Below are 10,929 nucleotides of genomic sequence, written 5' to 3'. Positions count from 1 at the left end.
CCTCACTTTACCTTTGTACGCTCTCTGGTAGAACTAACTGCTTGCGGGCTGTAGTGATTCTGTACAGAATGCCATCACTGTCTATTGTCAATTTGTCCCATTCTCTGAATAGGCATTTTGTCTTTGGACTGAATTTATTTTGCTCTTTAACTGGCGGTTTGGAACCAGACAGTTTGAAATTGAGCACAGGACGGATGACCGGATCAGATTCTTGTGCTTCTCTTATCCCATCTTTGGGATCGAGCTGGTTGTTGCAGTGGTTGTCTCACCTTCAGCTGATACTGCCATAGATGCAGCTGAAAATGACCAAGGTACAACAGCCTCTTTCTGTACCTCACTGCTTGTAATCGTGGCGGCGATGGTGTCTGGTGGAAGCTCCTCAGAACATTCTCTCATCAGTGACTCTACATCCAGTGGCATCCTTGACAAAGCATCTGCATCAACCGTTCTCTCTTGCCTGGCCTGTACTTTATTGTAAGTGGAAATCAGCCAAGTCTGCAACCCACCTGGAAGTGGTTGCGTTCAGTTTTGCAGTAGACAGAATGTAGCAGAGCGGGTTGTTATCGCTGTATACAGTGAAGGGTCGGAGCATAGTACAAATAGTCATGGAACTTATCAGTGATTGCCCATTTTAGAGCTAGAAATTCTAGCTTGCTCGAGTGGTAGTGATAGTTCTTCTCAGCTGCTGTTAAGGTTCGAGAGCCATAAGCAATGACCCTAAGCTTCCCCTCTTGCTTTTGATAAAGAACTGCTCCCAAGCCTTGGTGTGACGCATCAGTGTGTACAACAAATGGCTGAGTGAAATCAGGGAAACCTAAAAACTGGTGGGTGAAGCAAACACTCAATCAGCTGTTCAAGTGCCTGTTGATGCTGGTCAGTCCACAGAATTGGCTTGTTTGAGGGCACCACATGACTTACTTCTTTGTTTTTGTTTCCGTGGGTGGTCAGGTAATTTCTCTGAATCTGCTTTCAGGAGGTCATACAGGCAGCTGGCACTCCTAGAAAAGTCTTTGATGTACTGTCTGTAGTAAGTGAGTAAACCAAGCATTGACATTGCTCATTCTGATATTTCTTAATTCCTTTATTAACATTTTGGGGATTTGTGTTTATTGTTTTGTATTGTTAGGTGTTACAGCACTTTAACTAAAGCTTGTAACATGCACATTTTGCTGCAACCTGCAATAACATCTGCAAAATATCTGTAGTCTGCTGTCTGATGGATTGTAGAAAGAAACGGTCTCTAAGCCAGTTGGAATCTGATTGCATACACCAATACGGTCTGGCCCGACGATAAGGGAGAGTTTGTGGTGGATTTTTTGTGGGGTCCTTGATAATGCTGCGTTCCTTCCTCAGGCAGATGTCCTGGATGGGTGAGGGCACGGTCCCAGTGATGTACTGTGCCATCTTCACAACGTGCAGGAGTGCCTTGCAGTTGTGGACGGAGATATTGCCAGAACAGGCCATGATGCAATCCGCTCAGGACGATCTCAATGGTGCAGTAGTAGTATTTAGAGAGGAGGCAGCATGCCAAATTTTTTCAGCCACCTAGTAGAGACGCTGTTGTCATGTTGGTCCATGACGAGTCCGCAGTGAAGTGGTCGCTGAGAAACTTAAAACTTGTGACTCTCTCTACTGGTTGTCATGACACCACCATGCCAGTTCCACACACCTGCTCCATACAGGTTGACTCGTCGTTGTTGGTTATCAGGCCTACTGGTTATCAGGCCTACAACCGCGATGTTGTGCAAAGCCACGCAGTCATGGGTGAACATGGACTGAGGACACACCCCCTGGGGGTCACCTGTGTTGAGTCAGTGTCTCCTTAATTAACTTCTTATGGTATAGGGGACAGTTGCGTCCCACTTGGGCAAAAAACTGTGAAAATGCAGTGCGGCAAATTTTTAAAATGATATAAAAATCTAACTTTCATTAAATCACACATGTAACATACATACTAGCATATTTCAATCTTGCAGGCGCTACACAAAACGCAGAAATAAAATATAAAACATGCATTACATTTGACGAGCTTCTTTTGTTGGCACTCCAATATGTCCCATAAACATCACAATTGGTCCTTTTGTTCGATTAATTCCGTCCATATATATCCAAATGTCCATTTATTTGACGCGTTTCATCCAGAAAACAACAGCTTCCAAAAAATGCAATGTCACTACAAAATATTTCAAAAGTTGCCTATAAACTTTGCCAAAATATTTCAAACTACTTTTGTAATACAAGTTTAGGTATTTTTAAACGTTAATAATCAATCAATTGTAGACTGGTCTATCTGTGTTCAATACCTGAAGATAACAAACCCTGCTACTTTTCACGTCTTGCTCAACTCTCAACAGTGTTACGCAGGTCCCAAATGGCCTACTTCTTCATTGCACAAATGAATAACCTCAACCAAATTCCAAAGACTGGTGATATCCAGTGGAAGTGGTAGGAACTGAAAACAGGTTCCTAAGAATAAAATAATAATCTGAACGGTTAGTCCTTGGGGTTTTGCCTGCTACATAAGTTCTGTTATACTCACAGACAAGATTCAAACCGTTTTAAAAACTTCAGAGTGTTTTCTATCCAAATCTACTAATACTATGCATATCTTATATTCCTGGCATGAATAGCAGGAAGTTGAAATTGGGCACGCTATTTATCCAAATGCTGCCCCCTTAATCTACCCATTCTGCCCGATTTTTTAAATGTTTAAAATGTTTAAAATGTTTTACAGTGAAAACACAACATATATTTATGTTAGATCACCACCAAATCCAAAAAACACACAGCCATTTTTCCCAGCCAAAGATAGAGTCACAAAAGCAGAATTAGAGATCAAATTAATCACTAACCTTTGATAATCTTCATCAGATGACACGCATATGACATCATGTTACACAATACATTTATGTTTTGTTCGATAATATGCATATTTATATCCACAAATCTCAGTTTACATTGACGCCATGTTCAGAAATGCCTCCAAAATATCTGGAGTAATTACAGAGAGCTATGCCAGATAACAGAAATACTCATCATAAACTTTGACGAAAGATACATGTTTTACATATAATTAAAGATACACTGGTTCTTAACGCAACCGCTGTATCAGAATTTATTTAAACGTTACGAAAAAGCATACCATGCAATAATCTAAAACGGCGCTAAGACGTAAATATATTTCTCCGCCATGTTGAAGTCAAGAGAAATACGAAATTACATCATAAATAGTTCCTTACCTTTGATGATCTTTCATCAGAATGCAGTGCAAGGAGTCCTAGTTCCACAATAAATCGTTGTTTTTTTCCATAATGTCCATTACTAAAATTATATTTTAAAGGAGGAAGCTAAGTGATCAAAAGATGGCGCAGACAGAGACGGTCGCCTCGCTTCAAGTCATTTGGAAATTAAGCAGTAATTGGTGGTCGAAATTAGGGCACAAGTTTCCTTCCAGAGAGACATCAGACATTGTAACATTCTATGTTTTACGGAAACATTCCTCACTCGGGATATGTTGTCAGACGATACAGCCATCGGGTTTCTTCATGCGTCGTGCCCACAGAAAAAACATCTCTCTGGTAAGTGGAAGGGCTGGGGTTTAATAACATACAGTAACTCAAGTCCTTTTGTTCACCTGACCTAGAAATCCTTACAATCAAATGCCGACTGCATTATCTCCCAAGACAATTCTCTTTTGTCTAATTTGAGAACAAGAAAACCGAAATTTTACTAGCACATTGACTTTCGTACCTGATCGAGCAAAACACTCGACTACTGCTAATCTAACTTCCGCAATGCATACAAGGCCCTTCCCCGCCCTCCTTTTGGCAAATCCAAGCACGACTCCATCTTGCTCATACCGCCCTATAGGCAGCAACTCAAGCAGGATGTACCCGTGACTAAAACCATTCCATGCTGGTCTGACCCATTCACGCTTCAGATTGTTTTGATCACATGGACTGGAAAATGTTCCGGGAAGCCTCAGACAATAAAATCAATTTATACGCCGACTCTGTGTGTGGATTTATTAGGATGTGCATTGGAGAGGTTGTACCCACTGTGACTATTAAAACCTACCCCAACCAGAAACTGTGGATAGAAGGCAGCATTCGCGCAAAACTGAAAGTGCAAACCACCGCATTCAACCATGGAAAGAGGTCGAGAATAAAGCTGAATATAAACAGTATAGTTATTCCCTCCGCAAGGCAATCAAACAAGCAGAATGTCAGTATAGGGACAAAATGGAGTCGCAATTCAATGACCCAGACAAGCGACCTATGTGGCAGGATCTACAGGTAATTACGGACTACAAATATATTCATAAAATGCCTGGATGTTTACAATTTCGGTGATTCTCTTAGAAATGGGTAAAAGTACTGTATAGCAACCCCAGGTGTAAAATAGTAAATAGCGGCTACTTCTCAGAGTGTTTTGAATTGTCAAGAAGATTTGCTAGCTATTAAATCATATCAAATAGCAACATTAGAGGATTATAAATCCAAGGCTTAAAAAAAAGGTGGTGTCCATGTATGCCGATGATTCAAGTTTTATATTTAATCTGCTAGCTAGATCCCTGCAATGTCTCATTGAAGATCTAGATAACTTTTCTGGACTCTCTGGACTAAAGCCTAATTATGATAAGTGTACAATATTACGTATTTGATCGTTAAAAAAATACAACTGGTACAAAACTATGCAGTTCATATTTAAAATGGGCTGACGGTGAAGTAGCATAAAAAAACAATATTAAATCAGCCCTACACAATGAATTTCAATAGAAAACCGACAATATCCTGCAACAATGTAGAGGTAAATATCTGTCTATTTATGGAAAATCTGCCCTGATTAACTCCTTAGTCATATCTCAGTTTACTCACTTACTTATGGCTCTGCCTACTCCTGATGATTTGTTTAGCTTTATCTGGGACGCTAAACCAGACAAGAAACAGTGTGCCTATCTATATTTATACATTTGTATATTTGTATTTAAACTGGTAAGTTGTCTGAGAACACATACTCATTTACAGCAACAACCTGGGGAATAGTTACAGGGTAGAAGAGGGGGGATGAATGAGCCAATTATAAACCGGGGATGATTAGGTGGCCATGATGGTATGAAGGACAGATTGGGAATTTAGCCAGGACACTGTGGTTAACACCCCTACTCTTGCGATCAGTGCCATGGGATCTTTATTGACCACCGAGAGTCAGGACACCCATTTAACGTCCCATCCAAAAGACGGCACCCTACTGCCTTTTGTCATTGGGATATGTTTTAGACAAGAGGAAAGGGTGCCTCCTACTGACCCTCCAACACCACTTCCAGAAGCATCTGTTCTCCCATCCAGGGACTTACCAGGACCAACGCTGCTTAGCTTCAGAAGCAAACCAGCAGTGGGATGATGGGTGGTATGCAGGACTAGCTGGCTATATAATGAATATAAATTGGGTGTTGTGAGATTATTCAATATAAAAGCACTAAACATCTCTAGAATCTTCACTTATTCAAAAGTTTCACTTGAACCCTAAATGGTTTTCAAGTAAAATACTAAGAAAAGCGAATTCACTGTTTAAATAGCCTTTTGCCTGTGTATGGATTTCGATGTCTCATTTTTGATTGACTGCAAATGATACCTTTTTCAAAGTCTCTGTTTTTCAAACAAGCATTGCAGAGCTGGCTACAATTTTAATTTCATCCCCCTGAAAAGATAGAACAAATATTATGGCTGAATATAAATGTGCTGGGTTATGAAAGACCTGTATTTATGGGAAACAAGTTTGAAAAAGGGTATTTTGTATTTAAATGATATTCGAATGGTTGACTTGTCTTTAATGGAGTTATCAGAATTATTTGGAAAGGTCTACTCAGTCCAAGATTATAACCAATTGATTACAGCATTACCCCAAAAATGGAGGCAGGTGGCAGCAGGAGGTAGGGAAGGTGTCTGTCTGCCCAATATAAATTATCAGAACTTGCAGACGAATACAAATAGCATAAATAGGAAAGTATACCAGTTTCATTTGAGGACCAGGATGTTGTGTCATTTAGATTGCAAAATAGTTGGGAAGCGATATTTGATTTACCGATTCCATGGGACAGGGTTTATGAGTTAATTCAAGACTTGTGCTTTTCAGCTAATGCAGATTTAGTTGAGAATACAGAATCAATTGACAATTTATTTTAGTATTTCCCTCAAGTAGCTTCTCAGGAATGGTTGAAAATGCAAAACATTGATCTAAAATTGACACTAAATATCCTTTTGGAGAGCAAGTCAATTAATAATAATTATAGTCTCTCAACTCAATCTGTAGTCTATTCAATAGAAATTGTATGTTAATCACAGCATAGTTGAAATATGCTGCGTAGTGTCTGGCCAGCAGAGACAGGTGGGATGGGCTAAGGGAAGCTGAGGTTTGGGATGTGGAATTGGAGATAAGGGGGAGTGGAGTTGCTGGGCAAAGGATTAATTCCAAATACATTTGAATGACACTGAGGGGCTTTGTTGATACAGTTGAGGCTGATGCCATGCAGGTGTTTGTACAAATGCATACACTCATTCAAATGCTCATAGATGGACATGGTTCCATACACCGTTGGCCTTGCTGTTATATTGGCCTGTATGTTTCTCGTTCATTGGTGGTGCATGGGGCAGGGAATGGAATTGAATGTATTTCTCAGGGTGGAATCTGATGCTTGAGGGGCAGCTCTTGGAGGGCTGTATCGGTCAGGTCCCCATTTGACAGTGGGAGATCTGTCGACGTGCCGTTGACCCTTTGTGTCTCTGGCTAAGAGGCTGTTAGATGACTAATGTGATGTGGTTGGGCAGCTTCCCTGTAAGTATGTTTATTACCAGATGAAATAGTCAAACTGAATCTACACAGAAAGGGAACATTTGGTTCATGAGCCAACCACTTAACGAGCAAGGTTTGTAGAGTCTACACATTGTATTAAAATGTTTACCTATCCAGGCCTGCTTTGTGACCAGATTAGCTGTTGATGCATACGAATTAGGACCAGTAAGAGAGAATAAAGGACACATGTTCAGTAATATTGGTGTGACATTTATTAATGTACAAGAGGCAACTAGTATCGTCTTCCTGCCGCTTCGTTTAATTCAGCCACAGTTCAGAAATTGTTTAAGAAATGCTTCAGCACAATGTACACGGGTTTACAATGGTCATTGAAGTTGATTTAGAGGTTGGAGGAAAACAGCACGACCTGATGAAGATATCCCAGAAGCCTTGTACATCTTCAGGTTCCCCAGGAAGATATCCTGCAAGACAAAATCGTCAGCAGGGTAGCCTAGTGGTTAGAGAGTTGGACTAGTAACCGAAAGGTTGCAAGTACAAATCATGAGCTGACAATGTACAAATATTTCGTTCTGCCCCTGAACAGGCAGTCAACCCACTGTTCCTAGGCCATCATTGAAATTAAGAATTTGTTCTTAACTGCCATGCTAAATAAAGGTAAAATACAACACGAATTCTAGTTCCCAGTCATGTGCACCTATACAAAACTCACATTCAGTCACAGGTGTAAGCCACATCCAAGTACTTATAGGTTCCGACACAGGGGTCACCGAACACAGAGTTGGATACCTTGACGATACACTGGCGCTTTCCATCACACCTGTGTGTCAACAGGTAGAGGTTAACACCACAGCCAATGACTTCCTACAGCTAAATGCACACTGAAGGTTTCAGTACCTTTCTGCCATTTTGCTGGTGGTGGATTGGCTGAGGCAGTTGGTGTTTTTGAGTTGTTGATGTGGGCGCCCAATGGAACACACATCGTGTTGACGACGACCATAGTTGGCACGCTGAATACGGATCTCACCTCGATCTGAGGAAGAGAAAGGACAAACCTTGGTGTTGGTGTGGGCTAGTGACTAATATACACGGCACCACATGATTAAACTGTACGGTAGTGTTGACCAGCTTACCACATAGTAGTTGAGAATCAGAGCCTTCACATATGATGCTGCTTACTGCAAAGACAACACAGGAGTTACACCACTGGCCAGACAAATTAAGACATACATTAGCCTGGTGAAGTGTTAGTGATGCGCACTAACAGGGAATGTTGATTTCAGGTGCATTTTCTAAAAGTCATTATAAACTCGTTAGCATGAACCAAAGTACAAAAAGTTAGGCGCGTCATCTTCCACCGTTACCTTTTAGTTTCACTTCCTTATGAGCAGTTCTCGAAATGCTAACATTTTAACCTGTTGGAACTACCCATCCCGGATCCAGGAGAATTGTTATTGACAATTTGTTTTACAAAATATTCATAAAATCACAAGTGAAATAGTGAAACACAGCTTAGCCTTTGTTAATCACCCTGTCATCTCAGATTTTGAAATTATGCTTTACAGCCAAAGCAAGAAATGCATTTGTGTAAGTTTATTGATAGCCTAGCATAGCCTTATGGCCAGCTAGCAGCAGGAAACTTGGTCACGAAAATCAGAAAAGATATCAAATTAATTTGTTTACCTTCGGACGTTTTCACTCACGAGACTCAGTTAGACAGCAAATGTTCATTTTGTTCCATAAAGATTATTTTTATAGCCGAAATACCCTAGTTTGTTCTTCACAACGCCGAAACATATTCCAAATGAGATCATAGACAGAAAAATGCAAACGTTTATTATAATCAAGCCTCAAGGGGTTTTTCAAATATCTAGTCGATAATATATCAACCGGGACAGTTGGCTTCTTAGTAGGAGCGAGAGAAACAATGGCCGCATTTGTCTATTACGCACAAATCACTGAGAGCCACCAGCTGACCACTGACGCAATGTTGTTGTTCACGCTCATTTTTTTAAAATAAAAGCCTGAAACTATGGCTTGTGACACTAGACACATTAGGGAAGCCATAGAAAAAGGAATCTGGTTGATATCCCGCACTGCTCAATAGGGACGCAGAGGTCCCTAAATAAGAGTCACTTCCTGATTGGATTTCTCAGGCTTTCGCCTGCAATATCAGTTCTGTTATACACAGGCAATATTTTTATATTGTGTTTAGTGTTTAGTGTTTTTAGTGTTAGTGTTTTGTGTCTAGTGTTTTCTATCCTAAGCTGTCAATTATATAACTATTCTATTATCTGGTCCTGAAAAATAGCCTGCTTCCTTTGGGAACGTTGTTTTTCCAAGGGCTCAGCCCTCCATTTCCTGTAGTCCACTACCAGTTCCTTCGGCATCTTGGCACCACACTGCCAGGTCTCTGACCTCCCTATAGGCTACTCAAACTAAACAAGTTGCATATCCACAGCTTGCTAGGGTTAGTTAGCAGTTGAGGGTGGTTTACACTTGGAGAAACAAAAGTTAACAAGCTGGTACCATAGGGGAACCAACCCATTATATTCCTTTTCTAGCAATCAGCTGAGCTTACTTTTTTACAAGATTAAAAGTGGGTAGGAGAATTTAACAATGTCCCAACATGACACAGTCATACCAACACTAAATATTAAATACTAAATATTATTAGCACACATTCAGAGACTGACTTGTTTCTTGCTGTTGGACACAGGAGTATTTGGTGTCCAGGTACTTATAAGTCCCGACACAGGGGTCTCCAAAAACGAAATTGGATGCAGGGACAATACACTCGCTCTTCCCACCGCATCTGTGTGTTTCAAAGACATGTTGAGGTCATGAGTTCATACAGGTAAACACAACAGGTTCCAGCACATTTCTGCCATCTTGCTGGTGGTTGTTTACACTACAGCCAAGGAGTTACAGGTTCTAGTACCTTTCTGCCATCTTGCTGGTGGAGGATTGGCTGAGGCAGTTGGTGTCGGTGAGTTGGTTATCAGGGCGCCCAATAGAACAAACATCGTGTTGACGACGACCGTAGTTCGCACGCTTGATATGGATCTTACCTCCATCTGAGGGAGACGGAGAACAGTGAGGCACGAAGGAGAGCCAAGTATGGGTCTCTATGGTGTGGGCTAGTGACGCTAATCTACAGTATAAACGATCATAGGTGGTCGGTGAGTATACTGTTCAGCAGTGTGGACTAGCTTACCACATTGCAGTAAAGCATCAGAGCCTTCACACGTGATGCTGATTGCTGCCAGGACAAATAAACAGGAATTACACACCACTCACATTAGCTTGGTTAAGTAGTATCATCATTATTACATACAGTACCTCCATCTGTTAGTGTGCAGCAAGCTGTAGTCAGCACTGAAACAACATCACACAGCTAGTTCAGCAACATTCAACATCATATGCACTTGGACCATGAAGCTACAACTCAGCATTGGTCTCTATACGCAAGTTCAGCATTTGGTCTCATATTCCATGCTTTGAATACTGAATGTCCCTCAAATCATATTACATGTACTTCTTTTCACTCACAAATACAAACATTGTCATATATATTTAAATTCTAATCTGCATCAGATACAGATTTTGTATACTCACATGTGACCACCGTCAGTCTCAAAATGCACATGATGCCAGGTACAGGAGTGGTACTAACAGAGAAAATGCAACTGATGATAACAAGATCCAATACACCTGGTATTTATGTTATGTGACATGTCTTAATTTACCCAGGTGTATCTATTTGTCTCCAGGTGCACCTCATTGCAATTAGGGGCCTGCGTTTGGTGGTCAAAACCTGGCTATTGAGTCAGTCTCATGGAGTTAGATAGAGGACTCTAGATGGATGAAATCCATGTTGGCATGAACATTGCCACTGAGGGCTTCCAACAAAGTAGCCATCTAGGTGGAGCTTCTCAAATCAAATCAAATCAAATTGTATTTGTCACATAAACATGGTTAGCAGATGTTAATGCGAGTGTAGCGAAATGCTTGTGCTTCTAGTTCCGACAATGCAGTAATAACCAACAAGTAATCTAACTAACAACTCCAAAACTACTGTCTTATACACAGTGTAAGGGGATAAAGAATATGTACATA

General features: G+C 40.7%; 1 protein-coding gene across 2 annotated transcripts; it reads right to left on the bottom strand.

Annotated features, from left to right (window-relative positions):
- Positions 1-7,041: 7,041 nt before the first annotated feature.
- On the bottom strand, positions 7,042-10,502 carry LOC116367279 (L-rhamnose-binding lectin CSL3-like). Of its 2 annotated transcripts, none has more exons than XM_031818848.1 (9): positions 10,429-10,502; positions 10,153-10,188; positions 10,028-10,072; positions 9,752-9,887; positions 9,507-9,625; positions 7,944-7,988; positions 7,708-7,843; positions 7,523-7,630; positions 7,042-7,303 (listed from the first exon to the last, which is right to left on the bottom strand). In XM_031818848.1, exons 1-8 carry the CDS (start codon positions 10,457-10,459, stop codon positions 7,525-7,527), a joined length of 654 nt encoding a protein of 217 aa, XP_031674708.1. In that variant the 5' UTR covers positions 10,460-10,502; the 3' UTR covers positions 7,042-7,303; positions 7,523-7,524. The 2 variants fall into 2 exon arrangements, with proteins under 2 accessions (XP_031674708.1, XP_031674707.1); XM_031818847.1 differs by having other exon boundaries at positions 7,042-7,274.
- Positions 10,503-10,929: the final 427 nt, after the last annotated feature.

Source organism: Oncorhynchus kisutch, unplaced genomic scaffold (genome assembly GCF_002021735.2).
Source record: "Oncorhynchus kisutch isolate 150728-3 unplaced genomic scaffold, Okis_V2 scaffold1657, whole genome shotgun sequence".
NCBI lineage: Eukaryota > Metazoa > Chordata > Actinopteri > Salmoniformes > Salmonidae > Oncorhynchus > Oncorhynchus kisutch.
This window is presented reverse-complemented; position numbering and strand designations above follow the sequence as displayed.

Coding starts and splice junctions, on each gene's coding strand:
- LOC116367279 (XM_031818848.1), bottom strand. CDS start 10,459: ATGTGCATTTTGAGACTGACGGTGGTCACAT. Junction 9,888..10,027: donor TGATGCTTTACTGCAATGTG/GTAAGCTAGTCC, acceptor CGTCTCCCTCAG/ATGGAGGTAAGATCCATATC. Junction 9,626..9,751: donor ACCAGCAAGATGGCAGAAAG/GTACTAGAACCT, acceptor TGAAACACACAG/ATGCGGTGGGAAGAGCGAGT.